Here is a 27,036-nt window from a genome sequence, read left to right on the forward strand (position 1 = left end):
GTAAATGTTTTTTCAACGAGCAGAATAAAATAAGTTACAAGTACGATAATTATTTTTCATTGCAGGTGGAAGTACACTACCACGCTGCCCGATCATTAGTCCTTAGTTTACGTCGATTGTCCATATACTACATGCAAAAAATTACTGTTGTTAGCAAAGCAAAGTGTCCCACAAATGGCATTCTTGACGTAATCGTAATTCCTTTTAATTAGTTTAACGCCCAGAAAATGGGGGCGCGAACGGAGAAGAAAGAAAGAAAAAAAATCTGCGGAGGAAGCAGTGATATTCACGATATTGTTCATTGATAATGATGATGATAATGATGATGATATGATGATGATTGATGAGTTCTAATATTTTTATTGTGTACATTAATTTTCCACGTTTCTTTTTTTTTCCTTTTTTCTTTGACAGCAATGATTTCAGTTGTATAATGTACTCAGTGTCAGCACATAATACTAGGATGTTAGTCCCTTCTTAACCCTAAGGTTCAGCTGTGCTCGGTAGGAGGAGATGATCAAGGTGTAAATTCGAGTATAGATGAAGTATATCGTTATAATGTTAATTTTTTGCATGTGACATTCGCGCTTCGGTTATTAAACGGCTGAGTGTCCTATCACGACTGACCCACCTTACTCTGATTCTCGCCTCCGACGGAGCCAGCGGGGGCGTTGTTTGAAATGTATCATATATTCGTATTAATGATAACGATAACTATAACAAAACATAATAAAATTAGGTAAATATACATAAATATAAATATATATATATATACATACATATATATATGCATATATATTGTATATATACATATACATATACACATATATACATATATATATATATATATATATATATATATATATACAATACAAAATAAATATATATATATATATACATATATATATATATATGATACAATATATTATAAAAATATAGTAATATTGATGATACGACAAGTCACACCATTCACACATACACGAATTACACCAAACTGTGGTTAACACGTGTAACGTACAGACCGATGTGCTATAAAATACTAACAATTACGCTGACTGCATGCCCGCAGCAAATGGAAAATAAATTTTTTCATGGAGGTGAGAGCCGTGACCAGATATGCGACAGGCATATCAAAAAAATGAAAAAAATGAAAATAATATTATTGAACAATAAGGATTAATTCATTGAAACAAGAAAACGTAAAAATATATGTTGTTTTATAAATAAAAAAGCTATAAATAATAAAAAAATAAAAGAAGCGAGGGGCAAGTATACAATAAAGAAAAAAAAATTTAATTGTACCAAAATATCCATTGCTTATAAATATAATAAATAATAGAGATACAATGCATAAGATTTATTCGGAGCTGTGCTCCCACAGGCCACCGCAGAGACGTGGGATCGTTTTTAAAGTTTCTTACCATTGCATAATAAATAATAAACAATAGTAGCTCTTAATAAATAGGTGGTTAACAAAATGAGTGAGTGCTTGCTCATATTTTCATGAAGTAGCCGAGACGAGACTTGTTACATTTTTATTTTTTCCATCCTTTGTTTTCTCTTGTGTCGGATATGTTTACCTCGTTACTCATAGTACACTTTGTTTACGAATGTACACACTGTTTATCTCCACTTCATGAAAATTAGTTCAAAGGTAAATCGAAGTATATGATTATTGTAAATGCTGTAATGTGACTCGAGAAGAACAACATAGATAAAAATTCATAAGAGTTCTATACGCATAAATAGACACTTTATTAAACGAACGTCTAATTTATTTCTACTCTCTGGTTGTTTCTTTTCTTTTGTGTCTGTGATTCTTTTATTCTTTCTCTCTCTCTCTCTCTCTCTCTCTCTTTCTCTTTTTCTCTTTCTCTATCCCCCTATCTATCTATATTTCTCTCTCTCTCTCTCTCTCTCTCTCTCAATTTCATTCTTGAAACACTTTGCTTAGTCAAACATCAGTAGATCGCTAGAGCAGTTTCTCGTGGCCTATTTTTTTTTCTTTATTAGGTTTTCGCAAAGACAAATCCCTCTCCTCCCCTTTTCATACTGGTATGATAGAGCATTTTTTATAATTATTACGTTCTGGGCTAACATAGGCTTTTAGTGCTATTTCAAGTGTACTATAATAAGGGATTCTTGATAATATATTAGTATTTTTTTATATATTGTGACAACCGCATTTGTACAACTGCATGATCACAAGAATCGGATAAAAAAGAAACGACACGTTTTGCAAACAAAGATATACTTCCACACAGTTTGCGAAAAAAAATAATATGGGAATTATAATCAAAAGACTAGAACAATAGAGATTCTACGAATACAAACGCGAGCTACACTGTGATAGTCTATCGTACGTATTTATCGTTAAAACGCAATCATTAGCTATTATTATAATTAGATTTCTTTTCCGTTTCCCTTCCCTTCCCTTATGCAAATTATGACCCAGCAAACCTCACTACATTTACAATTAGTACGAATTATGGTGACGAATATGATTTCATTGTATATATAGATTTAATAGGTATATACTGCAGATACTCGTATTAATCACTGTTAGAAAGAAAAACAAAACAGTTGTACAGTTGATTTTAGAATGTAAAAAAGAGTAACATAAATGAAAGTTGATTAATTTATCCTTGTCATATTAAGCGTAAGAGTGGCTAGCTGATTCGTATAATAAATTTAAGTGCAGTAATTAAAATAAGATTATTCATTCTTCATGTGTACACATTTAAACAATTATAGACAAAAGTAATAGACATTTCACGAAAATAGAAGTCTAATCGGACAAACAAACGTTCGGGAGTATCATGCTCTACGGATCTATTTAAATAATTCCAATGCATTAATTTTCTACGTTCGAATATCCGTATACGAACCTGGTGCATTAATTTTATAAACAAATAAATTCACGCATTTATACGTTTGATTTCATTTTATATATTAATGTATACCAATTGTCGAGGTAGGTTATTAGTTACGTATAAAAATACAAGCATAGGAGCTTAAATAATTTGAACACATTATTTAAATTGCAATGCTTCTAATTCCAACGTGACGAACGGAGAATACAGTTCAACTTGCCGGCTGTACTACTAAAATGCAGATTTGTATGCATTTGTGAGGAATCGAAAGAAATTCTTGTTGATAAAACAATCTATCGCGTTACTAAAATCTTGACGAAATAGCTGAAACAAGTCAAAATTCATCAATCCCTTTTATTTCGAAACAACAACTGTTTTAACAACTGGATCCGTACTAAGTTTCCTGTAAGAAGCAAGTTTGGATCATGAGTAAAGGACCAGGGCCCAGTCGCCACCATCCCTCCCCATGCAAATGTTGCTACATCGTATCAACTATTTGTTGCTGTCGATGAGGTCCTGCAGCTGGTACAGTATATCTTGGAAAATATGTTGGGCTCTGTAAATAATTAGATTGCTGATGAACAGTACTGGATGCTCAGTACGGTTTAATTCGTTCAGTAGTAAGCAGCAGCTGATATTGCCGCATCTGTGTATAAATTACTGTATCTGAACTCTAATGACTTTATAAAATCGAACCTAAAGCACGGACAGTCAAAATTACAATTATTAACGATTTTTTGTAATTAAGTCACGCTACGGGCACAGAAACGCTATAACCATCTAGCGGTGAAAAGCCTGAATTAAACCACTTCTGGAATAAACATTTATATATGAAATTTATAGTATCGTAATTGAGGGCTTGCCACAATATTTTGACGATACAGTAATGTTTAGTATTGCGCGAAAACAGTTTATTTATTGTTAAAAATACAGAGAGCAGACGCCGATTTTTGCCGCTTTCTTCATAAGAAATACATAATGTGAAATTCGATATGCGTCGTCTGCTCTGTAAAATCTAGAAATAGCACCATCGAATCCGGTGGCGAAATATCGAAACTTGTAGCCAAAATTATCAATAATAGGTTTTGGCTAACAGTTTCAGCATTTTGCCGCTAGGCTAATTCGCGTTTCAGAAACAAGAACCGTCCGTCGATTTTTAGTCATAAGGACGATTACGTAACCATCAGTTTAAGAATTTTATGCTTACGTATACAGAGTATAAAATTTTTGCAAAGGAAAAACTTTCTTGAAACGACTTTAGGAACCCCTCATTTGCGAATGACATATGACATAACAGCAATAAAACTTATTACAGCAAGAAAAAGTTAATTATTAAACTATAGCGCATCACAAATTCATATTGTTTGTCTAAGTTGTACGAAAATTATTTTACGGATCACAACTTGTGTACGCACGCGCACCGAATGTTAAGTCCGAGAGTCGTCACTAGAGTTTCGCCTCTATAATAATCGTCTGCGACCTGTGCTTTGAACAAATTCCCGTCTTCTATCGAGTTTACGCAACCGACGTCTGCTGTTCGTCCCTCGTCGAATTTTCCGATCTTTTCAGTGAAACAGAACTCGACATGTTACGTTTCACGGGAAACCGTATTCAGTCCATCGTGAGGAAACACATAGTGCCACGCACCACGGCCCTCGGTGTGCAGAATGTTCGTGCTTCGCATGATGAGCCAGAGGAGAACGAAGAGGACTTCAATAAAAGATACACGGCGTACTTGAATCGGCCAGAAATTGATCACTGGGAAACTCGTCAAGTTATGAACTCGTTGGCGGGTTAGTAATCAGATATTCATTTATCTCGGTGTGTCCCCAACAAGTTAAATAGAACTGTGTGTCGAGTTCAATACAATTGATCGCGTATCTTTTCCTAGGTCATTTTCGAGCTCGAAACGATGTTCCAATTTCTTCGTTTCGCTCATTTTTGCTACGAAGAAATTCTGGAGCTGTATTAAATTTATCCACTATGTTCGCGAATTTGTAAAAATTTTCTCCATTCCGTTTTGTATGTTAACATGTTCTCAAATTAAATGGAATCCATTACCGAATCGAGAAATCATGCGCACAGTTTTCATAAAAATTGCGTAAAGAGTATTACATGTTCGGATGGTCTTCACAATCGTGAATTATATAGAAATTAATATTGGCAGCCCAATATTTGAAAGCATACAGATGCACTGTTACATATACCGTTACAGACACCTAGACTACTATATTGTACAGTATTGTTGCTTATTGTCAGTTTTGTTTTTTACACTGCTGGTATTTTTCAGGTATGGATCTGGTACCTGACCCATCGATCATCTGTGCTGCAATGAGGGCTTGCAGACGACTGAACGATTATGCGCTTGCCATTAGGTTTCTGGAAGTTGTAAGGGACAAGTGCGGAGACAGGCTCAATGAAATCTATCCCTACATCTTACAAGAAATTAAGCCTACTTTGGATGAATTGGGTGTAAACACGCCTGAAGAGCTTGGCTATGACAAGCCTGAATTAGCACTTGCAAATGTATATGAAATGTATGGCTGAACCTGTATGAAAACTTTATATTTAAATACAAATCTAGAATTCGCATATAGAAAAATGCCTTTCGTACGATAATTCGTAAACGAGGAAGAATACTAACTGTTAAATCAGGAAAAAAAGTACTTCTGTACATACTTGTTACCAAAAGCTGATTTCAATAAACAATCATGGTTAATTAGTGTATTGCCTTTTCTTTGCGCAAAGCACATCGATAGTCGAGAGCGAAGGAAATTTGTATGAAAATTGTATATGTCCGCAATGTTTTCGAAGACGTTCTTGTTCATTTTTAGAATTAACAAAACGAAATGATATGTATGTATTATATTTTAATAGCAACTTCCATTGGTTCTTTGAGTTGCTTCTAAACTCTTAATATTTTTCAATTTATCAGTTTTCGTCCTTTTTACATCAAAAGTAAACAAAGCGGAAAGGTGACACAACGACGACGTATGTACAAATTACAATTGTAAGATACACAGCGATAAAGTCATGTACACGTACATCTATAATTATCTAAAATGGTATTACACTTCTTCTCCTTTCGAACGACATTCAACTTAATTTACGTTCTGTGTGCTTTGTTACAAACAATGTCAAAACAAAATGTAACATGACCCTTACATCGGGAGTATTTTAATATATTACATTTTTTCTGTCCGTGATGGTCACGGTTCAAAAAAAAAAAAGAATAGAAAAAGAATTAAAAACAATATAACAATTAGCATCTAGTCTTTGTGATCTGTTCTATTGATAATTATTAAATTCGACTACTTTCTTCTATAATGTTATAAAAACCTTTTTTATTTTTTGGTATCGTTCGTACTTGGTGTTGGGGGCAGTTTGTTGTTTCAATGTTACGACTCTGCTCGCGACACAAGCGTCCACGAGTAGAAGAGAGACTGTTACACACCTACAGGAACTTCATTCACGATATAGACACGCGTACCGGTAAACATTAATTAAGTAAGTATCACAAAAGAATGAATAAAATCGACCGAGGAAGTGAATACGCCCGTACGTACGTGTACACATACACAAGTTCACGCGAGTTAGTATGTAAAGGTACTAAAAAGTATAAAAATGAATGAGAAATGAAAACGTGTGAAAACTGTCGAGCAAAATCAAATGATCAACATTCTGACACGGTCAATCACGCATCCCTAGCGAAACTGGAAATACCGCAACATTGAAACAAGATTGCACAGAAAAAAATAACGCTTTTCCCTAACTTTAGATACAGTATAAAAGTGAGTTGGCATTTAAATGCATGGAAACGTTCTCGATCTTTCCTCCTTTTTTTTTTCTTTCCCTTCGTTGATAACAAAAATAAATACGTATTCTCGTTTCTTTATCTGCAAAACAAAACAAAGAACAATACATGATTCTTCGTGTTTGACAGTTTTTCTTATTGTTTGCAACGTCGTTAAGAGAAAACGGAATGGAAAGACTTACGCAGTCTCCGTTCGTGAGAATTATATAGTGTTCTTTACAGATAGAAGTAATTATCTAATAAACTGTATGCGTTAATGCGATAAAATCAATCACGTCGTTTCTCATGGGTGTGCATTAAAACTTCAAATCCGTACGTTCTTATTTTTCAAAAAAGAAACGATAATCTTATAGCCTATTTGTACCCGTCAGAAATGCTTAAATTTCTTTTTTTCCCCTCCGTTTTACCGCTACTATCGATAATATGTATTGTTACACGTCGCTACCGCCGGGAAATCATTTAAATTTTACTTTTATACCTCGATTCGTCAGAAAAATAGGCTACGTGCTTTCCTTTTGAGACTAGCCTAATAGCCAAATTCGTATTTTCAACCGAAAAACATTCAGATCGTAATCGTAACACCGCGGAATTCGTTTATCCGTCAGTTTAAAAAAATTCTGTTCACCTATGACGCACCTTCTTTCGCTCATTTTTTAAATAAATATTTCTGAAATTCCGAGTCGACTATATTACGTTTACAAGTATCAACTCGCTCAGAAAGAGTTCGCATCGGATTATCGATTTCACAAAATTAATTTATCTATACGCTATGTCTCTTTTTGAACTGTAAACGCGGAAATATCTCGTAGCACCTCGAAGACATAAAAAAGATTATCAAAAATTATTAAATTGATCTTGATATTATCCCTATAATATCGAGCAGAAACCACGCAATTTATCAAATCATTTTTAAGTGGAAAATCTTTTTATATCTTTAATCGCTTGGGAGACATTCGGATGCGCGTTCAGTTAAAAAAAGGACACTGTATATTTTCTTATATACATATAGGTAAGCAGAGTGCTTTAGCTAGCTGAGATCACTCGAGGATCTATCGTTCCAATAAAATAGATATCTTGGTGATCCCATTTAGCTGAGACACCATGTTCATACTGTTCGTATCGGTCTCTCTGGTAAAATAATTTAACACAAAATCCGAAATTTCTTTGGTATATCGATCGCTCTTCTGGACACGACACTAAGACTAGACGAATGTGTTTCCCCGCGTCCGGTCGCTGGACTGAATTGTATAGTTAAATTCCGGTCCGCGGACACAACGAGACCGCTGATCGAGTCTCGCGATTCGTCGAGCATGATTAGCAGCCCCTAAAAATTAGTACTATCTTCGAGAAATCGAATTACAAGTGAATACTCTAAGTGTCTACAATGAATCTTGAATACAAATATGATTACATCCAGGTCCGACGAGTCGAACATAATTCAGTCATCCTCGCTTTCCAAACAGACTCGCTAATCCGATCACTGTTCTCAACAGCAGGACACACTACACAATGACTCAAAAAAGACACAATCATTTGCCTTAATATTAACAACACGTATCTAATACTCTCACTCTTTCTCTTCTCTCTCGCTCTCTCTTTATTGTTTTTCTCTTTTCATTTTTGTTTAAACACCACTAATGTACTCTCCTTTTTTCCGCTGTTTTCTGTTCTCTGTTTCATTAACTATATGTAAAACGCTTTATTCTGGACTAGAGACGGTTTGTTGTTGCTGACTATCCTCGTCCTTCACTACTTCGGCCTGCATGGCTTTGGTGAGGACATTGGCATCCTTCAACGATATCACTTGCAAAACTTGATGCTCGCCGGCTGCGTTAATCATTGTCATAGGATGACCCTGTATAGTAACGGCCTCGATGCTAGTCTCTCCGTTCCCCGGCTCGACTTTCGGTACTTGGACCATCGGCGTGACTACTTGCATCGTACCGTCACTCTGTATATTGGCGACCATTGTCTGATACATACTAGCGGATACCGGTACCGTAATTACTCCCGACACCGAGACAGGATAGCCTGAAACAGAGAAGCAACTGTCCTGTGTTCTGCCCTGTGACCAGGCATTGTTCTGTATAGCAAACTGGGAATGACTTGAAGTGAGCGCAGCCAACGCGAGAACCACAGAGTCGCGTATGGTTTTCGTGGTTGATATTTGTAAATATTCATTAAAGAATGTACTGGTACACTCTGTTGTCTAGTCCAGACTTGTGCTAATCAATGCTACCAGTTTACGATACAGCTGCGTGAATGATTGTCTACAATTTAGGTACATTTATCTCATTCGAGACGTTCAGTATGAAAAATCGTGAATAATAAATAAAAATCTATATATTAACAGGGTGTGCTGAGTGAAAGCCGTGAATGTACTTGGTACACGTACACGGATCATTTATTTTTTGAGACAGTATTCGTTACCGTGTTTCCCCGGAACACCCTTTTAACAGATAACACCGTTAAATGCGCAAAAACATAATCCACGTCTACGCTCGCGTAAAATAAGGCATTAATAAAGAAGCAACAAATGTTTAAGCCATTGTGTGAGATTTGACTCAATGAATGTGGACCGGTTTTACAAAATACATATACTTCTGTTTTCTCTTTTCTATATGAAATCAATTGAACACACCGATCACGAGAGTAGCTTAAACAAAAGCTGCAGACTAAAACTATAAAATAATAAAACATCAACAAAAAATACTCTATGTACAGCAGTTTTATTTCTCTTTGTTTCTTTTTTTTTTTTAATTAAAGTAGATGACCAATCTTCGGTAATAATGGTAAATGGTGTTTCATAGAACGGGAACAGGTTTTATCGCGATCACGAAGTGATACCTTCCTCTTTATTTCTTGTTAAATTAAAAGATCTTAAGAATCCATGTGAACTGCGATTTGACCTTTACTTTCACGATTTACACATTCCAGAATGTCACGATGTTCATGAATCTTCTTTTTTTTCTATCCTTCCAGAGGAGTACAAACTATACATGCAACCCCCTGATATACAAAGATATATCATGGTCGAGTAAATTAATTGCAACATTTAAAAACAGTATATACATGCATATACATATTGCAATCAATCTTTCAGTTTCATTCACAATGAATAATCTTCTCAATTAAGAATATAAAAAAAAACAGCATCTCAGGATAAGAGAATAGTCTGATGTACAGAAACACATACAAAAAGTACGATATCGAAAGCAACCTGCATCAGGTCCACGAGACCTTCTTTCATTTATATTAGGCAACGTTTTAACGTGCTTCGTAAAAAAAAAAAAAAGAGAAAACAAAAGATTCGATCATATTTTTCTGTACACTTTGAACGCTCCTCTGAAGATGATAACTAAACTGTGAGTGTACCATGGATTCTTAAAAAAAAAATGAAATTAAGATAAAGCTGTGCATAGCTCCTCGAGGTGTGAAATTGCCATATTATGTACAGTACCAAAAAAAAGTGATTAAACTAATTCGACATTCTACTCTCGTTGTACAAAGTAGTAGAACAGTAGGTAGTTTCTTGAACGGAGCGTAGCAGACAGCATGCAAAACAACAAAGGATCCTGGGCCAGTAAAAACGAATTCACTGCTCAAGTAGCTCCTGGCCGGCGACGGTGCAGAGCCTATAGAAAACTGTTTTACCGTGTCCGTCTTCTCCTGTGAGAATGATCTGACCGTCTTGGCCTAGTGTCGCTTCTGTAACACTGTTTAGGTCGACAGCGACGCTAGTACCCTCTGCGCTACCTGCCACTTCAGCGAGTGCTTGAACTTCCCCTTGACTCGTATGAATCTGAGCAAGAAAAATATCTGATTTTTAATCAAGTCTTACGACACAGCAATTCCGTACACTCTCAAAATACAACGGTACATTCTTCATAATATCATGGATAACTTAGGTAGCAGACTGAAAACTTACGGTAGCAACGCCTTGCACTTGTGCTGTTGTACCATCTGGTAACGTGATTATTGGGTTATTGGGGTCCACTTGGATAATGGAGACAGTGCCATCAGGATTTGTTATCGTTTGCAAAACTGCCGTTGGATATTGGGCCGTCATCTACGGTAAGACAAACGTAAGTAAATACAACGTTCGTAGATGCTGTCTACTAAATTCTGGAGAAAATAAAACATACTAAACACGAATTAAAAAAGTATAAAAGTTTCGCGAGACATAACTGAACGAAAAACGAATAACACGTATTCGCGTAGAATATATAATAATAGTAGAAATAAAATACAGATCAAACTCAAATAAGGGAAACCAAACACATGAACATAAATACGAATTATGTTCAAAAGAATACGTTCCGATTTCTAATCTTTCTCTACGCAGAAATTTGAAGAAACGCCATGACTACATAGCTGGCTGCCAACGATCCGGTAACATTACACTCGAGTGGAAAGATTATGTGCGTGCATCTTCTCGATTGCACAGCTATCGATCATGTTGCTTCGTTCAATTTCTTTTTTTTTTCTTTTCAGTACACTCTACCCACTCCCACCTGAGTGGCAGTGGCAAGAGCTGTAGGAGACGCGGCAATGATTTGTGCTGGCGAAGAGTTTCCCTTAGATGAATCCGTGCTGCTCAGGCGAACAACTCCCACCGTCTGTTGTTGTTGCGATTGTCCACCTTGCCCCTGGGTGGACGAATGTGACTGATGAGACGAGGAATGAGGAGTTGACTGTTGTATCAGCACGTTTGACTTGTCGTCCTCTTCGCTGAACGCAGGTAGAAGATCTTCTCTTCCATGAAATTTATAACAGTTTATTACAATTTGTCTTAATGCGTGCGTCCAGGAAATCTAAAAAGAGAAAATATCGTTGATCACAAACTGAAATCTAGCTTATCGTCGCTGCAAACGAGAAGAGTAAGCTTACGAACCTTTTGCTTCTCATCCTCGGATCTTGCGTCCATACGAACGTTTGCCCATGGTAATTCTTTCGGCCACCAAGGTGGCCGTGTGCTATCCCTGCCCCAGCCAGGTTTACCCCTACCAGTGGAATACTTCAGCATCAAGGGGATGAACGCCCTGAGCTGAGCTTGTGTCATTTTCTCCACAGGGGTAGGTATCCCATCTATTATGAGAGGTGGTAATTCGTATAAGGATGGATCGTCTTGTACTGGAGGTGGAGCTTGTTGCGCGAGCGCGCTTTCAAGTTCTTCCATAATAACATTCCTTAAATTCTTTACTACATCTTCTAACGGTTTCGCTCCGAATACTTTATAACTACTGTTTGGCTTTCCAGGTGTGGCTACTAACACCACTGCCTGCTGTCCAACTCGCGTTGCGAATTCATCTATTGTTTGCTGCAACAAGAAAGTACTCTTTTGCAAAAATAACCAATACTAAAGACTGCAAGGGATTCGAAATTTTTTGTATTGGCTAATAGTTCCTACCAGGGGTAACATGTGTGCATACATATGTAATGTATATGATTCGCAAGAAATTCTGCTTAAAGTCAATGAATACGGCATACTTACTCTGAGTTTCCTCAGAAGTCTGTTTTGTTGTCTCTTCCTGATGCTGGGATTCGTTTCAAAACTATGAGGTCGTTTCCTCTTTTTCGCAGACACAATGGCGGCGGCTGCGGCTACGCCAACAGGGCCTAAATGTGCGAATTATTAATTATATGTTTTCTGATTCTCCAATCCCACACCAAATTGGATGTCAGTAGAATGTAACAAAACTATTCCCTCAAGTTAAAATAGTACCAACATTTTATATTAGGTCCGAAAGCGTCCTTTCAAAAAAAAAAAAGCGTTCACATACATTCTGCTGACATAATTATACATCTGTAGTACATTCAAAAACATATGAGATGCGAAAGCGGTAGTGACATGAAACGTGCGTGATGTGTCCAAGAATATAGTCATAATTGTTTAACGTATGATAACAAAAGACATACTCTTGGATACTTTCTTGATCTAGGTGAAAATGAATATCTACAAAATATTGTATCTTTTTGACACATTTGGATACTCGAAATAACAAACATACATTTGCGAAGTAAAACGAATAGAAATTTTGGTGATTAACTCAAGAATTAACATGAAATAGTTACAATAGGTGTTAAGGAATACACAATGGAAAACGACATCAAATAGACTAATGCAAATGATAATCACATATCACATAGAAATGTTGCAAATATAAAAAACAGTGTTTCCATATGAGTAAGATTTAAAAAAATGTAAGCAAATTAAAATACAGCACACAAACAATGTAAAATGCATTCAATAATAGTGCCTTTGTAGTATGCTTCTATTCTGCATTACTTAAAAAAAAAAAAAAGAAAAATCAAAATTGTGAGAAATGATAATAAATTCATGCTGCACTGTCAATGACATAAATATAAAAACAAATAACAAACTTCTGCATAAAGTAGAATAATATGTAAAGGAAACAAAAATATTATTGGAGGTTGTTCTTGTCTAGATTTACTTTTTCAGATCATCCATAATTACCAGATTGGATGTATCATTGGCAGGCAGTATCCACTTCTGTATCTTTCCATTAACCATAAATCAATAACTCCAATTCTATATATACATATTTCCCCGCTAACAGTTTCAACAAGTGACTTATACAGAATTATATAACATACAATTGACTAGTACATTTAAGAAATGAACTCTAATGATATTTCATTAATCATACAACCAATCCAACACTTAATTGTACCAGCAACTTTACTATAGAATCTATAGGTTTTCCAGTAAGCTTTCCCCCTCTTAGTTTATTGGAATCAATCATTTAACATCATTGGTGCACCCTGCATGTTACTCTTTTACTTGCAAATGAGAATAATTAGAACATAAATAACTCAAAAGGTGAAAAGCAAAAAAATGGAAATCACCATTAGCGTGTTTGATTTGCCAACCTGCAGCTGCTAGCTGGGCCGTGACATCATCGTCCATGGCAGCCGTAAGAAGGTCGCCTTCCTCATATGTCTCCGACCCGCTACTTGGCTCGTCATCGTCGTCATCTGAAATTCTGTCCATCGTGCCTGACTCTGCGTTGGGCAGAGATACCATCTTCTAATTTCTGTCACCCGTTCTGTCCTCTGTTGTATTGGAGTACCCCAAAGCAGGTGTTGACCTTTGATAGTTTCAGTTTCTTTTCTACATCACCTTCACCTAAATGAGAGAACCAAGACTATATTAAAAAAAACATAAGATGCGACAAAAAAACATATCGTTTATAGATACAATGATCCGTTTATGGCGCATAATTTATTGTAAATAATTTTCTCTTTTCTGTTTTGATAATTTTGGAAAGAAATAAAAATTTTGATACTCGACTACTCGTTTTCAAATTTTGAATACTTACATAGCAATAGTCCTAATCTGAACCACATGTCTCGCACTACAGTATAAAAGCTTTTTCAATTTGAATAACATTACTGATTATCAAGATACATATACTAATAAGATAACATAACTGAGTCATGCTCAGAACCTTTAGCATCTGTCCCATTTACCATATCACAGTACTCCCCTATCATAACAACAATATTAGGTAGGGAGCAGCTGAAGCTATTCAGTATTCAGAACTATGCACTAAGTATATCCGAAAATAAAGAATGAAAACTAAAACAATTGAAACATTGAAGTAAGTGAACAATGTAAACACGGAATGAATATGAATCGTACAAATCTAGCCTATACATGGCTTAATTGAAGAGGACATAACTATGTATAAGTGATGACTAGTAAAAAGAAAAAATTATTGAAGCAAACTATCGCGCGAACAGAGAAAGAAAACATTGAAATATATTGGCACGATAGCGGAAGGAAAACAAGAAAGGTCGAAGGCGTGGATAGAGTTTTTTGAGAAAGGACAACAATGAAATCGTGTCGGTAGCGTTTCCCGCGCGTACGGTCGGAAAGCAAGCACGCATCCTCGCGCGTGAGGATCACGCGAGAGGAGCGATAGGAGGGAGAGGAGGCTCTCGAGAGCTCGAAGCAGAAGAGGAAGGCAAACGATGAATGTGAATACGAACGAATACGAACGATCACGAGCGACGTCTTCGACGATGCGATCGTGATCGGGGATATCGGTAAACCGTAAGGGATACGCGTCGGATCGGCGTTGAACTCGGCATAATGACGGAAGCAAACGAAAGAGGGACTCGAATGGAAATTTAGCGGGGAGAAGTTAAGAAGGCCGGCTAAAGAAGCGTGGTTCGGCAAAGAGCGTGACGAGACGGAAGAGAGAGAGGATGCGCCAAGCCGCGCACACGGCGCGTTTGTTCGGCGATACGTTTGGGGGGGCAATGAAAATGCGCAGGGCACACGCAAAAGAGACCACCTCCGGGGCCGCAAAGCTCATGACCGCGGTGGTACCGCGGTTGAGCCATGGAGCAGGCCCAGTGAAAATCGCGAGTTGCGTACGCACCTTGTGTGTCCCTCTGAGTGGTCACCCGATCAGGGAGGGCTCAGGGTTTCGCGTCTGCGGGGAGGCCGCCGCGCCGTCGGCTACGCTCTCTCACCACGCCCTACGTTCGCGCTCGCGTCTCGCGGTCGCGGTCATCTCGCCGCCCGTGTCAAAGCACCCGCTCTCACCCGCACACCACTGCCACCGTGAGCCCGTTAGCCACGCGACCGCGTTTGATCTCACCGGGCGTAAATCGCGTGCAGGTCGCGCCGCGCCGCAACACGCACAACAGCCGCCATAAACACCATCGCCAGTTTTCGTGCGGGCGACCGTCGCCGTATCGATCGGCTACCGCGGCCCTCCATCTCCACCACAAACAAACGCGGCAGGCCAGGCGGCCATTTTGAGCGAGCCTGCGCGGTGCACTCCAAGCAGACGATGCGAAATTGCCCTTATTTCGCGACCGAGCGATGTCCGCGCATCACCCGGCCCCTCAACCCACGCTTAGCCGCTAATAACAAGCGGAGAACTTTTCACCACTCACCGATTTCCCGTGAGAATCCGCGAAATTGTACCACCGTCCACGGAAACACGAACACCATATACATGTATACGGGTCTGGAATAACGTGATTGGCAGCCGCGTTCGAGGTACGCGTCATGGCGTCCGCTCGATCGCCGTTCCGATTGGACCCTGAAACACGTGACTACTGTTCCACCGCGGGCCTGGAACGATGTCGCCGTGTCTCAGTCTAACCTAAACTATATGCCTGAAACCTGCCCGCGAACCAGCCGTGTTCCCGCATGTTGTTTTGACGTTTCGTCTACGGACCACGTTACTGGGTATGATACTAGCCTTTCGCTGTCCTGTTACTCGATACGATCTTCTTTTGTTCCGCTAATACAACAGCTTCCTATTCGTATTAATCGTTAATTGATCAACATATTTAATATTTCGATCGATTAAAATCATTTCATCGACGAAAATCGCGATCGACTTAATTGATCGATAATGTCGATACATAAATATTCATTGTGTACATTAACACCTAATTAAGATTATATAACTAAGTTTTTTTAGAAATATTGCATTGTGTTTTGGAATTTGAAATGGCAATATAATACGTAAGGGACAAAATACGCTTTATTTTTTTTTACAATCATTATAATAAATCTAACAATATAAAAGTATATTATTAAAAATAATATTTAATAGTATAAAATGTTGTAAAGCAGCTTTACATATCACATCTGGGGTGGGGTAAATTACTAACTATACACGTTAGCTCAAGTGGTATGTATTAACCAATTGGATTGTCAACAATTTAGTTTTGGGTGCTCATTCTCTAGATTAAAATAATGCTATCTCATAACATTCGAGGTGTGTTATTTTAAGTAAGGTGAATGCGAGGTTCAAAGAATGTTAAGTCTTGCTTAAATGCAGTCTATATAGGGTTTAGAACTTTATAACAGTTATGTAATGAATCATGATGCGTTATTCCAATTGGTTACAAACCAGATACCACAATGAAAAAAAATGTGTCTACTTTCAAGCCCAAGGCTTATTCTTATTACACAATTTTCCAAACCATCCAGGTTCGCAAAGACACGTGTTGTCTGGTTGACAAGTCCCGTTCCTGCAAGCTCTTGTGCAAGCAGAACGTTGGGGAGATCTTCTACCAATTTCGCAATGATCACCTTTGAAACCCGCAGGACATCTGCAGACGTTGTTGCCTTTACATTTTCCTCCATTTAAGCAGGGTATTACACATTTTGCTGGAGGCAAAGAAAGAGACACAAATTCTGTTTTAAATTACATTCTCCCCTAGAACATAATCCATAAATTCTTATAACTTACAGAATTCACAGTGTAGTCCAAAATATCCTTTAGGACATTCACAGGTGTCTTTCTGTACACATTTCCCTCCATTTAAACACTTCTCTGCGCAAATACCTGCAATTCATTAAATTCTAAGAAATATAAAACATATGCAATAGTAGAATGACTGCGGATGTTTATGCAAACATATATTGTTATCATTTGAAACCTGTTGTATCGTGTATTATTAATTTTGCATATTTCTATGCAAAGACTCGGCATAAAAATCTGCAGTCTAGTCCTAAACGAAGTACTCTTTAAAAACTTCATTATATCGATAGTTCTCTTTGAAGTTTGTAGAAAAAAATGTTGCGTCTAAGGCAATTTGGAGTTCGTTTTGCCAGTTCATCTGCAGCTACGTGTACAACAAAGTCAGACAAGCTGTTAGATTCGATTATAAGAGTAGATCATGCTGGAGAATTAGGAGCTGACAGAATATATGCTGGACAGATGGCTGTTCTAGGTATAAAACTGGCTATCGAGATTATTAGGATAAATATACCCTTCTAAACAAATATTTAAAACAATTCTGCGTACGCGGGACAGGCAAGACTGCGGTTGGCCCAACCATTCAACACATGTGGGACCAAGAAAAGGTGCATCGAGCAAAATTCGAAGACTTGATTAGAAAATATCGCGTGAGACCCACTGTTCTGACACCCCTTTGGAATATAGCTGGGTTCGCTCTGGGTGCTGGAACAGCGCTTATGGGAGAAAAAGCGGCCATGGCCTGTACTGTGGCTGTTGAAACAGTGATCACAGAGCATTATAACGACCAATTGCGCTCGTTGATGGAAAGCGGCGAAACCGTGGATGAAGAATTGTTGGACACCATCAAGAAATTCAGAGACGAAGAACAAGAACATCATGATACAGGTATAGATTACGGCGCCGAACAAGCACCGTTCTACAATGCCTTAACGAACGTGATCAAGTGCGGTTGTAAAACAGCCATATCTATATCTAAAGTAATATAACGTATTAGAACAGTTTATAGCTTTTCATTACCATGTACGTAGTATTGAATAAATTAAAAATTTTGTCTTATGTACTTTGTATTGATTTTTAAATACCTCCTTCGCAATACGGTCCCTGGAATCCTGGTGGACAGGAGCAGATGCCGGGAGCAGTACAGTTGCCGCCGTTCATGCAATTCGGATAACATAGTGCCTTTTTGCAATGAGGGGGTCCCAAATAACCGTCCGGACACGGTCCAGGATTGGGCTCTGCAATAAATATATTATTATTCATATGCAAGTAGATCGACGGGAGAGGAGATCTGAGACAAATCTGTGTAACTATAAAAATGTATTGTAATAACGCAATCCCATGCACACTATTAAAGCATAAAGACTTTGTGCATTCTACCGGTGATACCATGCGAACGTGGCCGATCAATATTCCATTGATCTTCATCTTTGCACAGCAAATAACAGCGACCAACGGTTTATCGCGAGGAGACACAAGAGCCATTCAATGATTACTTTCCGCAACGCCCACTCGAATTCAAGCAGATAAGCGTAAACTGCAAGCACCGACCGCCGTTTAAGAAACGCCCCGGCCACTTAAGATACCTTCATTAGCGTGTACATTTCGGAATATCTTGGACACAAAACAGCCGTGCATTTATCCAGTCGAAAAAGTCAATTGGGCAATTATGATTCGTGGGGGAGGGCGACCAGTCTGGTTGCGTCAGAAAACTATAGCATACTTGAAACGGTGAAACCACGAAATACATTTTGAAGGTTCACCCAGCGAAGCTAGGTCGTGGCTTATCGAACGGTAGCGGTAAAGGGAAACAGAGGGTGTAAGCTTCGATCGTTTTTGACAGTGGCATGCAGCAAATCAGGCGAGATGAATTATTGCAGATACAGAACTGTATGTGTGAGTGGAGAGATGGTGATCGTGGGCGCGATTGACGCACTCACCGCGCACGGTGCATTCTTTCCTCAGGTTAAGACGAAGGGGTGTCCCGTTTAAAGGTTTCCCCTTGCGTGTCTCGATCATCAGACCAATGCCCAATTGTGCTATACCCGAGTTATTACCAGAACAGGGCAACATCACGCTGAATTCTGTGACGGAAATACATTTATCATTTCATTTCAGTTCTTTCCCGGTCGGAACTTATAGTTATACCAGAGGACTACGTCGTAAATATCTTCGAGTCCCTTAGTCTCTATTTTGCTGTCATTTACGGTGTGCTGGTACACAGCGGTGCTTGCATCGCTCCAACAATTTGTCACGTAATGATTCTTTTTGAATCGATTACAGAGATAGTATATGTCTATGTAAGTTTTCAGACTTTTGCTATTATTTTCTTGTTCTACGATGTTCTACCGTGGGCAAATTACGCGAATAAATTATTTGAATTGAATAAAAATTTAATTTTTTTCAAGGAGAGACACAGTTTGATCGATCTAAACTTCGTGGGACCTGCGAAGATGCTTACAACGTCGCCATCCTTACGCAATAGCAACAGAAATTCCAATAGTTACCCTTCGGTCTCTTGGGAACTCTTCCCTGCGTCTTGATCGTGATCGACGGAGTTTTAAGGATCGACTCGTCGAACGATTTCAGCCGATAAAAATTGTAATAATACTTTTTCACACCGGATTTCCATGTGAAGTTCACGTACGTTACCTCGCTCGGGATGATCGGCAGTTTGCTCTCAAATTCGGGGTCTAGGAGGTACGACAACACCCTGCCCTCGGTGATCGCGTATATTTCCATTTCGAACCCTGAACGTGACAGAAAAGAAATCAGTTTCGGTCGTTTTCTGATCAATCAAGTAATTATTAGACTGCGGATTTCCATTCAAATCAACTCAAATATTCCATTTTGCACGAGGATCCGCAACCTGGTAATTATATTTTCACGAAGATACGAGAATGCTGAAGCATCAGTTAACATTTTTTAAATAACAAGTTCAAACTATTGTATTGTTTTAGACACTGATGTCGTTATTGGTCATTTGGCTCTTTGAATGAATCGAGGGGTACGACTGTAGGCTAGGCTTTTCAGCTATTAATGGGGTAGTTTATCCCAGATTCCGCGAAAACACGACAAACAAAATCTTAACGGTTCTACGTATCATCAACGACGTTCAAAACATTTTATTCGATGCAGTATGCAATACGGCCTTCTTATAAAATACAGTCAGAAAAATGTCAACGTCAAGAAAGTCTGCCTTCGTGAAAAATATTCTAGTCTGCGGTAAGACCATTATTTGTATATGCAGATAAATGTGATCTTGTTGGAACCGTTCAAGTCACTCATACAAAAATTCAGTCACTTAAAAAACGCTTTCGACCGACAAGCTTTTTCAAGAAGCTTGATCGCAAACTCCGGTCAAAGCCGCGACACACACGCAATCAGGAGGAAGATGTTTTAACGGACCATTTGTCGATTGATTTTAGATCTCGAGAAACGTTGAATCTAGTCGCCGGGAAGTATCTCGGTACCGGTCGGTACGTATCCTGCACACTCACCGCTGAACATTTTAATCTGTTGCTGGTCGATCCAGAGAGAGATGTCACCGGACGGTTTGTGTCCATTGCCGGAGCGATGGTGATGCCTCGCGGCCGCCGTGTCCAGAAGCAGAGCGATCGCCGCCGAGGCCAGGGCGGCTGCGGCCCACTGCATAATTAACGACGTGCCGCCAGGTGTTGCACGGTTTATGACTAGCCCCCCTTTTGTGGCCTACGCGAACAGGTCTATCTGTCTTTCTCCCGCGGCCACGGGCCCGGGCGCTGCCTCGGCTAGTCTGTTGCTTCTTGGGCGCCCCTCTCTCCCTCTCTTTCTATTTTTTTTTGTTCAATGTAGCTCTGAACAGAGAGGAAGGGAACGAGAGACAGAGACGCGCAGGCGGACGGAAAGGGAGAGAGATCCGAGAGTCCGGGTCCGGAGGAACACGTCGCGATTCGACGCGTGAAATTCGGGATTTCACGGCAAGAAGCTCGAGACGAACGGGCACGTTCTCACGCACGCAATCTAACGAGCTGACACGACCCAACAAGGGAGCTATGTCGAGGCCCGAGTCGAGTCCGAGAGCCGGTGGGGATCGACTCGCGATCGAACGCGACCGCGGACGGGAACCGACCGATCGACCGACCGACCGGTTGACCGACGACCAATTCCTCTCGCTCACTCACTCGCTGGCTCTGCTAGTTTGCTCTGTCGATAACACAGCCCCCAGCAGCCGAGAGACGTTCAACAAGACACGAGCGTACACACGTGCGTACGGGCCGCGTCGCTGCGGCAAACTGACTGACTGACTGACTGACTCAATGAGAAAAGGTCTGCAGTCGAACCAGCAGCAGCCACAGCCGTAGCAGCAGCAGCAGCAGCAGGCAAGTCTTCTTGCCCGTGAGACCGCGAGCGAGATCTCTATCTTCCTAAGGGGTCCCGATACGCTTCAGGATAAGGGTGCGTGCACAACGACCTGACGGTGTCGATATATACTCGAGGATTTCACCCCATTGATCCGAGGACCGACCGATCGACCATCGATTTCACTTGTTTTCTTCTTTAGCCGAGTTCGCTAGATTTCTTCTCGAGTTTTCCAGTGGTTCCGAGGAATTTCTTTCTCGATAGCAGCCCCGTCCATTATTGAGACTTGGAGAAACGGTGGAAAACATACTGCTCGGCTCAATTTATTCTGTAAACATCCAGTTCAGCTTGCAGTCTGAAATAAAAAGAAAATAATATGAGTGTTAATGTTCTGGTGATACGATTACCGCAGACATTTTTGCTAGCAAGTTTTGGGGAAAATGGCGGAACATGGCAGAGGACAAATACGTGATACCTGGAAGATCCATCAATAATTATGCATAGAGTATATTTTTCAATCGAATTGCGTAGAACTGTCGACTGAAAAGTGTGTCAGCAGCATCCAGATCCAATGATCCAGTAGCAATTTTCACAGGAAAGAGAACAGAGAACCGAGACCCTTCTCGGGTGCCGGTCGACGGGCGAATGATTAATCGCGACTGCAGGTGTCAATGATCTTAAATGTAGCGTTACTTTTGAAAAATCGATGCCCGCTCGTGGGATCTGCCGATGGTTCTAAAGAAACAGAGAGGGTCAGAGAGGATTGTCGAGTCACATGGGCTCGCGAACCTCACCCATTGAAGCCGAGTAAGGTTCTATTCGGTTCTTCCGAGTTCACAAACTACTTAAGCAGAGTCTGGGGAACGCAGACAAGTTAATGGCAGCTCAGTGTCAAGTCTCAGAACAAAGTCCAAACTGCAACCGTGAATTCTCTTTACCGAATGCAAAGACAGACAGCTAGGGGGTTGGGAGGGGAGTGATGAGAGAGAGTGAGAGAGAGCGAGAGAGAGAATGAGAGAACCGAGTGAAGGAGGAAGAGGAGGGGAATGGAAGACGAAGTACGAAAGAGAATGGAAGAAGGAACGAGAAGGAAGACCCCGGCCAAAGACGTTTAAAAACTGGTTCCTTCCACCGATCTTTCTTTTCACCTTATTTGCTAATCCAAATTCTGATTTCCATATATCCGCGTGTACTATATTCGAGTCTACCGGCAGATCGGTATCGGCCTGGCTCGGACCGTAAAATATGTCGACGGGTCCGCCTCCGATTTACCAGAAGATATATCCGCCAGATGTTTATCGGGACCGAAGCGTGTCTGTCTTTAATAAAATCGTCCGTATCCCATGGAACAGAAGGAATCCGAGCGGGAAACCTGTACGCGCGCTAATTGCTACCAAATCGACAACAATATTTTAATCGAAATAAATCAAACTCTCATTCGACGCGAATATCGTGATTCTACATTTTTTACCGTGACTATTCTTTGCTGTCTCGATATGTCGCCGAGTTTTACTTTACAATTTTCGCAGACTAGGCTAACGATAGGCTGATTCTGGGCTTTTGAATCTTCGAGGGTTAATAAACTCGAAATACAGGGTGTTACATCGTTGTCGCGTGATCGGTTCTCGACGGGGTATTCTTCCGTACAATGTTCGGTCGGATTTCCTTGGTCGTTTTGTAATCCATTACAAAGGCCGGCTTGTTAGGTGCTTCAATGTATAGGACACGCACAATTTTACACTCTGCCGCTTGTGGTCGTTCAGCCCGCAAAGATTTTTCGCGCCTCCGGGAGAAGACACTTCGCGACGCGATAAATCATCCGAGGAGTGTTGAACGAGCGCGCAGGACTTTCTACAAACAGCCGTGGACAACTAAGAGCACATACGAGTCCCATCGAATGTACGCGTTATTAGGCTCCCTATGCAAATTCCTCTTCTGGATATTTTTCGACCCTGCCGCGAGCGTCTTAAGTTCAAGAATGAATGCTTTTTCCGATCCGCCGTGTACCAAAATCGAAAGTAGCAAACAAACGAATATAATGGGATGTTCGTGGGCTGCATTACTATTTCCGAACACAGGGCTCGAATGGTCCTGATCAATGAATAATGCATGATGCACGCTAGACGGGCTGCTGTGCCGCGGCTAAAGCTCGTCAGCGGCGAACTGTCTTCGAAAGAGATTTTCTTAACTCACGCATAAGAGGTGTACTTAATTTTGCGCGGTTGAACGTTGAAACTACTTTCCGATAAAGGGTTTCCGACATGAAATCGACAGGACAAGTTGCTACTGATCGTACAATAATCGCGAGGAACTATCTCCATTATCTTGTGCAAATATTACTGACAATATAGTAGCACCGAGTAAAGAGGAGTTATCGAACGATTAAATAGAATAATATTAAATATTCGCAAACGACATTGGCTTGAAAAATATAGATGGAAATCAGACTTGGTTCAATCTATTCGTGTCAGGTTTGAGGGGTCACGAGTTAACCTTTGGCGGTTCTCAACGCGCGAAAAGTCAGCGTGTTCAAAGGTTCGAGGCGATATCTTCATTTGGAAAGGTCACATCGCGCCGGGTTGCCGAGGGGGGCAACGGGCGCTGTTCTGGTTCCGTCGAGTAACAGGTTTAACAGAGCGCTCAATGAATAGTTAAGATAATAGTGTCCATTGTAGGCCGCGTGTCGTGGGACGGGCCCCATCTAACAAATGGCCCATTGTTATCTCTTACGGCTGTTCGGTTTTTCCTGTTGCTTCTGCGCTTCCTATCCTTCTTCCCATCGTCCTTCTTTCACCGTGCTGCACGAAACACCGGCGTGCACACGGGGGTAAATCACGAACCGGCGAAACGATCTCACGTTCGGGGCTATTATTACGCCGTTTCGCCGATTGAAAAATACACGCAAGTTATGTCCGCTCGTAATCGACAGCCATAAAGTATCATTCCTCCTTCTCGCGTTTCAATCTTCCGACAGCTCGAGTAAAATCCTGCTAAGTCGTCAATCGTTTTTTAATTGTATTTGCGAATGTTTTTTCATTCTTGTTTAGTCTCTTGGGAGACCCTAAAATATCAAAAACTTTAAATCTCATCGCCTTAATGCGTCAACTTGTTAATGAAACGTTTATCGTACGAGGTAGAAATCCGTATCATTTTTATGCGTGGCAAGTGACGAACAGACAAAATGGGTGGGGCTCGGGATAATCGATTCCACGAGTATCGGAATCGGCGCGACGGTAATCAAGTTTTCATGGTTAAGACGCCGCGTCCGGTTGTCTCTAATAGCCGAACGAAATTAGAGGATGCTCGATAAACGCGATCTTGTATATTACGGACGGTTAAAGCATCCTACGAGGTACAATTGATCTGTGAGCGGGTATTATAAAGGGCCTCGCGAACGGGGAAGCGTTCCCGAGTATCTCGAGTCCTCGAGAGAGCCGTCTCCGACGAGCGATGGCCGGTACTGGTGCCGGTTTTATTCCCGATCGAATGTTTTTGCTCGACCGTTGCAAACCTAATTGGATTCGCTACGATCGACGAGGAGAGGCCACATTATGGCGAGCATTACGCAAAATCACGTACCGTGCCCCGGCGCGTTTTAAATGTCGATCCGAAGCCGGCACGTTTGAACCCGTATCAACATCAGTGCGGTCTCCCAATCCGTGATCATCATCGTGTACAAGGAATGGGATCGGGCCCGGCGATTTGTTTCGCCGCTTAATTGCAACGGATACTTTGTACCCACAAAATTCGTTTCTCAACGCCGTTCCGCGCCAGACCGAGCCGTCCCGTTTCTTGCGGGTCTCCTTGGACGTGGTCCTTCTTGCGAGCTCGATCAAATCTAGACTCACAATGGAACACCATTAGTCTGAGACGCATTTCTCTGCATCCTCGTTTCGTCCTTACCAGACTTACGAGAGGCGTATACATACGTGTGTACGCCCATTATGTCGCAACTATATTCCCAACTCCACGATTTGTTCCGCGACTTGTCCTTTATTGTCGATCATTTATCAGAACAAAAACTCCGTCATTATTTGGCACATTTAGACGTAGTGTTAATCTTTCTAACTGTGGGGTTACATATCACTACTTTATAAATTTTAATTTCCGCTAAAACGTTGCAAAAGTAGAACAGGTTATGTACAGCGATTGTCAACTATTAAATTGTAGATTCATCGTTCCTTTATACATTTTAAATACTTTTACAGTATTTATAGAGTACTATTGAATAGGCATTTTTGTCTTCGTCCATCCGCATGTCATGCCGACGTATTTCCTATACTTTGAAATCCGCGCAATAGGTGTAACGCATGTTTGATGTTTGCCCTATTGCCATACAAGGGAACAGTAGTTTAAGGGGCTTTTGAACCCGTGCAATAGGCTGCGATAGCTACTTATCACTGCACAATTCTTACCTTGCGCGATATATGTACTCGCGTTCGATGATCGTGTGTGCAACTCGCATACCCGATCTTTTTCCATCGCGCGAGTCGACCTTACCTCTTCTCCTCCGAGACACAGAGAGACAGGGACAAGAGACGCACACTTTCTCGGCCCCTGGTTCCAACACATAGAGAACAGTCCCATGCGTGCAAGCGTTCAGCCAGGGCAAATGGCAGGCGCTAACGTCGATGCATGTAGCAGACAGTACATACACATTTCTGCGTCGTCGGCTTCGCGTCCCCCGTTTTGCCCTTTTTCTCGTCCCATCCCATCCCGTTTCTTGTGACCGAGAGCTTGAGAGAGAAAAGGCGATGGGGCGGGGGTAGGGGTAGACGTCGAACGATGGGTCGGATCGAAAGAAACCGATGAAAGTGGGAAAACTCGGGAAGAGAAATGGCGGGAGAGCCGTGACAGAACGGTAGAACAAGATGGAACACCAGTGACGTTCCGAGCACCGTGTGATATTTTTGCGAACTCGATGGGTCCAACGAGTTTCCTGCCGACAAGAAACAACGATCGTTTTAATGCTGATAATAATATACGATAATAATGTTATAAAAATTTTTGGCATTATGTAACATTTATACGAGAAATAAAGAAACTAAATTTGTACGAAATTTAACGTACTGATAGTATTTTCGCAATTAACTTGAAAAGAAAAAAATTCAGTTTCTATACGAATTTCTGTACCAAGATATCGTACAACTTTTGTTTGTCCGTTAAAAAAGAGAACCATAAGAGATTTGTGCAGAATATTTTCTGAGATAACGCTTGAATTTGTTGTTCGGAGGATGCTTTGCCATCGCTTGTGATTTTATGCATTGTTAAAGTATCACAGTGCGCGCCGTGCTGCAGAAGAAGAGAAGGTTAACAGAGGATAGAGCCGGGACAAGTAGCAGAGAAGAGGAGGAGAAACTCACGAGAGATCAAGTTAGAGTACCGGCACAAAAAACCTGTCCCGCATAATTACATTATCGGTCACATCTCGTTCGACTTCTGTCCGCGCGGCTATCTCGCTTGCCTGTCCGAACGCGGTCCTGTGAACAGAGAGGGCTGCCCAGCGGCCAGCCGTCCTCGAAGACGATGCGATGGGCCCCATAGGAACCGCAGGGGGTCCCCATCCTTCGATCTTTCCTCGAGCTTCGATCCGGATCGAGAACTCCAACCGATTGACAGATACACGACGCTAGAGTCACCTTGCGTCGTCTTTGCCAGGTTTGCGAAGCTATCGGTCGAATCTATGGGTACCGCGCGCGATGCAACGACTGTTCAAAATCGGAGGATGAGCGAGAACATGTTATCGTTTGTT

General features: G+C 40.6%; 5 protein-coding genes across 14 annotated transcripts in view; 3 read left to right on the forward strand and 2 right to left on the reverse strand.

Moving 5' to 3' along the window:
- Positions 1-1,762, forward strand: part of Wdb (serine/threonine-protein phosphatase regulatory subunit widerborst) — a 45,519-nt gene extending 43,757 nt beyond the window's left edge. For all 4 annotated transcript variants that reach the window (XM_078178321.1, XM_078178322.1, XM_078178324.1 and 1 more), the window contains one exon: positions 66-1,762. The gene's annotated coding sequence lies outside the window, so the exon portion shown is untranslated. The remainder of the gene's footprint in view (positions 1-65) is intronic.
- A 2,578-nt stretch (positions 1,763-4,340) lies between these two features.
- Positions 4,341-5,596, forward strand: Cox5a (Cytochrome c oxidase subunit 5A). Its single transcript, XM_078179285.1, has 2 exons — positions 4,341-4,666; positions 5,164-5,596. The coding sequence occupies exons 1-2, from the start codon at positions 4,459-4,461 to the stop codon at positions 5,418-5,420; spliced, it is 465 nt and encodes a 154-aa protein (XP_078035411.1). The 5' UTR covers positions 4,341-4,458; the 3' UTR covers positions 5,421-5,596.
- Positions 5,597-5,738: 142 nt separating this feature from the next.
- Ewg (DNA-binding protein Ewg) lies at positions 5,739-15,697 on the reverse strand. 6 transcript variants are annotated; one of them, XM_078179276.1, is made up of 8 exons: positions 15,622-15,697; positions 13,558-13,837; positions 12,182-12,306; positions 11,582-12,007; positions 11,202-11,501; positions 10,616-10,756; positions 10,342-10,489; positions 5,739-8,718 (listed from the first exon to the last, which is right to left on the reverse strand). In XM_078179276.1, the coding sequence occupies exons 2-8, from the start codon at positions 13,733-13,735 to the stop codon at positions 8,387-8,389; spliced, it is 1,650 nt and encodes a 549-aa protein (XP_078035402.1). In that variant the 5' UTR covers positions 13,736-13,837; positions 15,622-15,697; the 3' UTR covers positions 5,739-8,386. The 6 variants fall into 6 exon arrangements, with proteins under 6 accessions (XP_078035402.1, XP_078035404.1, XP_078035401.1 ...); XM_078179278.1 differs by lacking the exon at positions 15,622-15,697 and adding an exon at positions 15,321-15,604; XM_078179275.1 differs by lacking the exon at positions 15,622-15,697 and adding an exon at positions 15,099-15,603.
- Positions 15,698-15,767: 70 nt separating this feature from the next.
- Positions 15,768-18,006, forward strand: Coq7 (ubiquinone biosynthesis protein COQ7, mitochondrial). Its single transcript, XM_078179284.1, has 3 exons — positions 15,768-15,919; positions 17,249-17,418; positions 17,502-18,006. Exons 2-3 carry the CDS (start codon positions 17,262-17,264, stop codon positions 17,930-17,932), a joined length of 588 nt encoding a protein of 195 aa, XP_078035410.1. The 5' UTR covers positions 15,768-15,919; positions 17,249-17,261; the 3' UTR covers positions 17,933-18,006.
- On the reverse strand, positions 16,213-26,885 carry Shf (WNT inhibitory factor 1). 2 transcript variants are annotated; one of them, XM_078179283.1, is made up of 9 exons: positions 26,648-26,885; positions 26,355-26,576; positions 24,864-26,223; positions 20,444-21,639; positions 19,451-19,693; positions 18,884-19,027; positions 18,029-18,181; positions 16,935-17,030; positions 16,213-16,852 (listed from the first exon to the last, which is right to left on the reverse strand). In XM_078179283.1, exons 4-9 carry the CDS (start codon positions 20,595-20,597, stop codon positions 16,626-16,628), a joined length of 1,017 nt encoding a protein of 338 aa, XP_078035409.1. In that variant the 5' UTR covers positions 20,598-21,639; positions 24,864-26,223; positions 26,355-26,576; positions 26,648-26,885; the 3' UTR covers positions 16,213-16,625. The 2 variants fall into 2 exon arrangements, with proteins under 2 accessions (XP_078035409.1, XP_078035408.1); XM_078179282.1 differs by having other exon boundaries at positions 18,833-19,027.
- Positions 26,886-27,036: the final 151 nt, after the last annotated feature.

The sequence above is a fragment of the Augochlora pura genome, chromosome 4 (assembly GCF_028453695.1).
Source record: "Augochlora pura isolate Apur16 chromosome 4, APUR_v2.2.1, whole genome shotgun sequence".
NCBI classification, from domain to species: Eukaryota; Metazoa; Arthropoda; class Insecta; order Hymenoptera; family Halictidae; genus Augochlora; species Augochlora pura.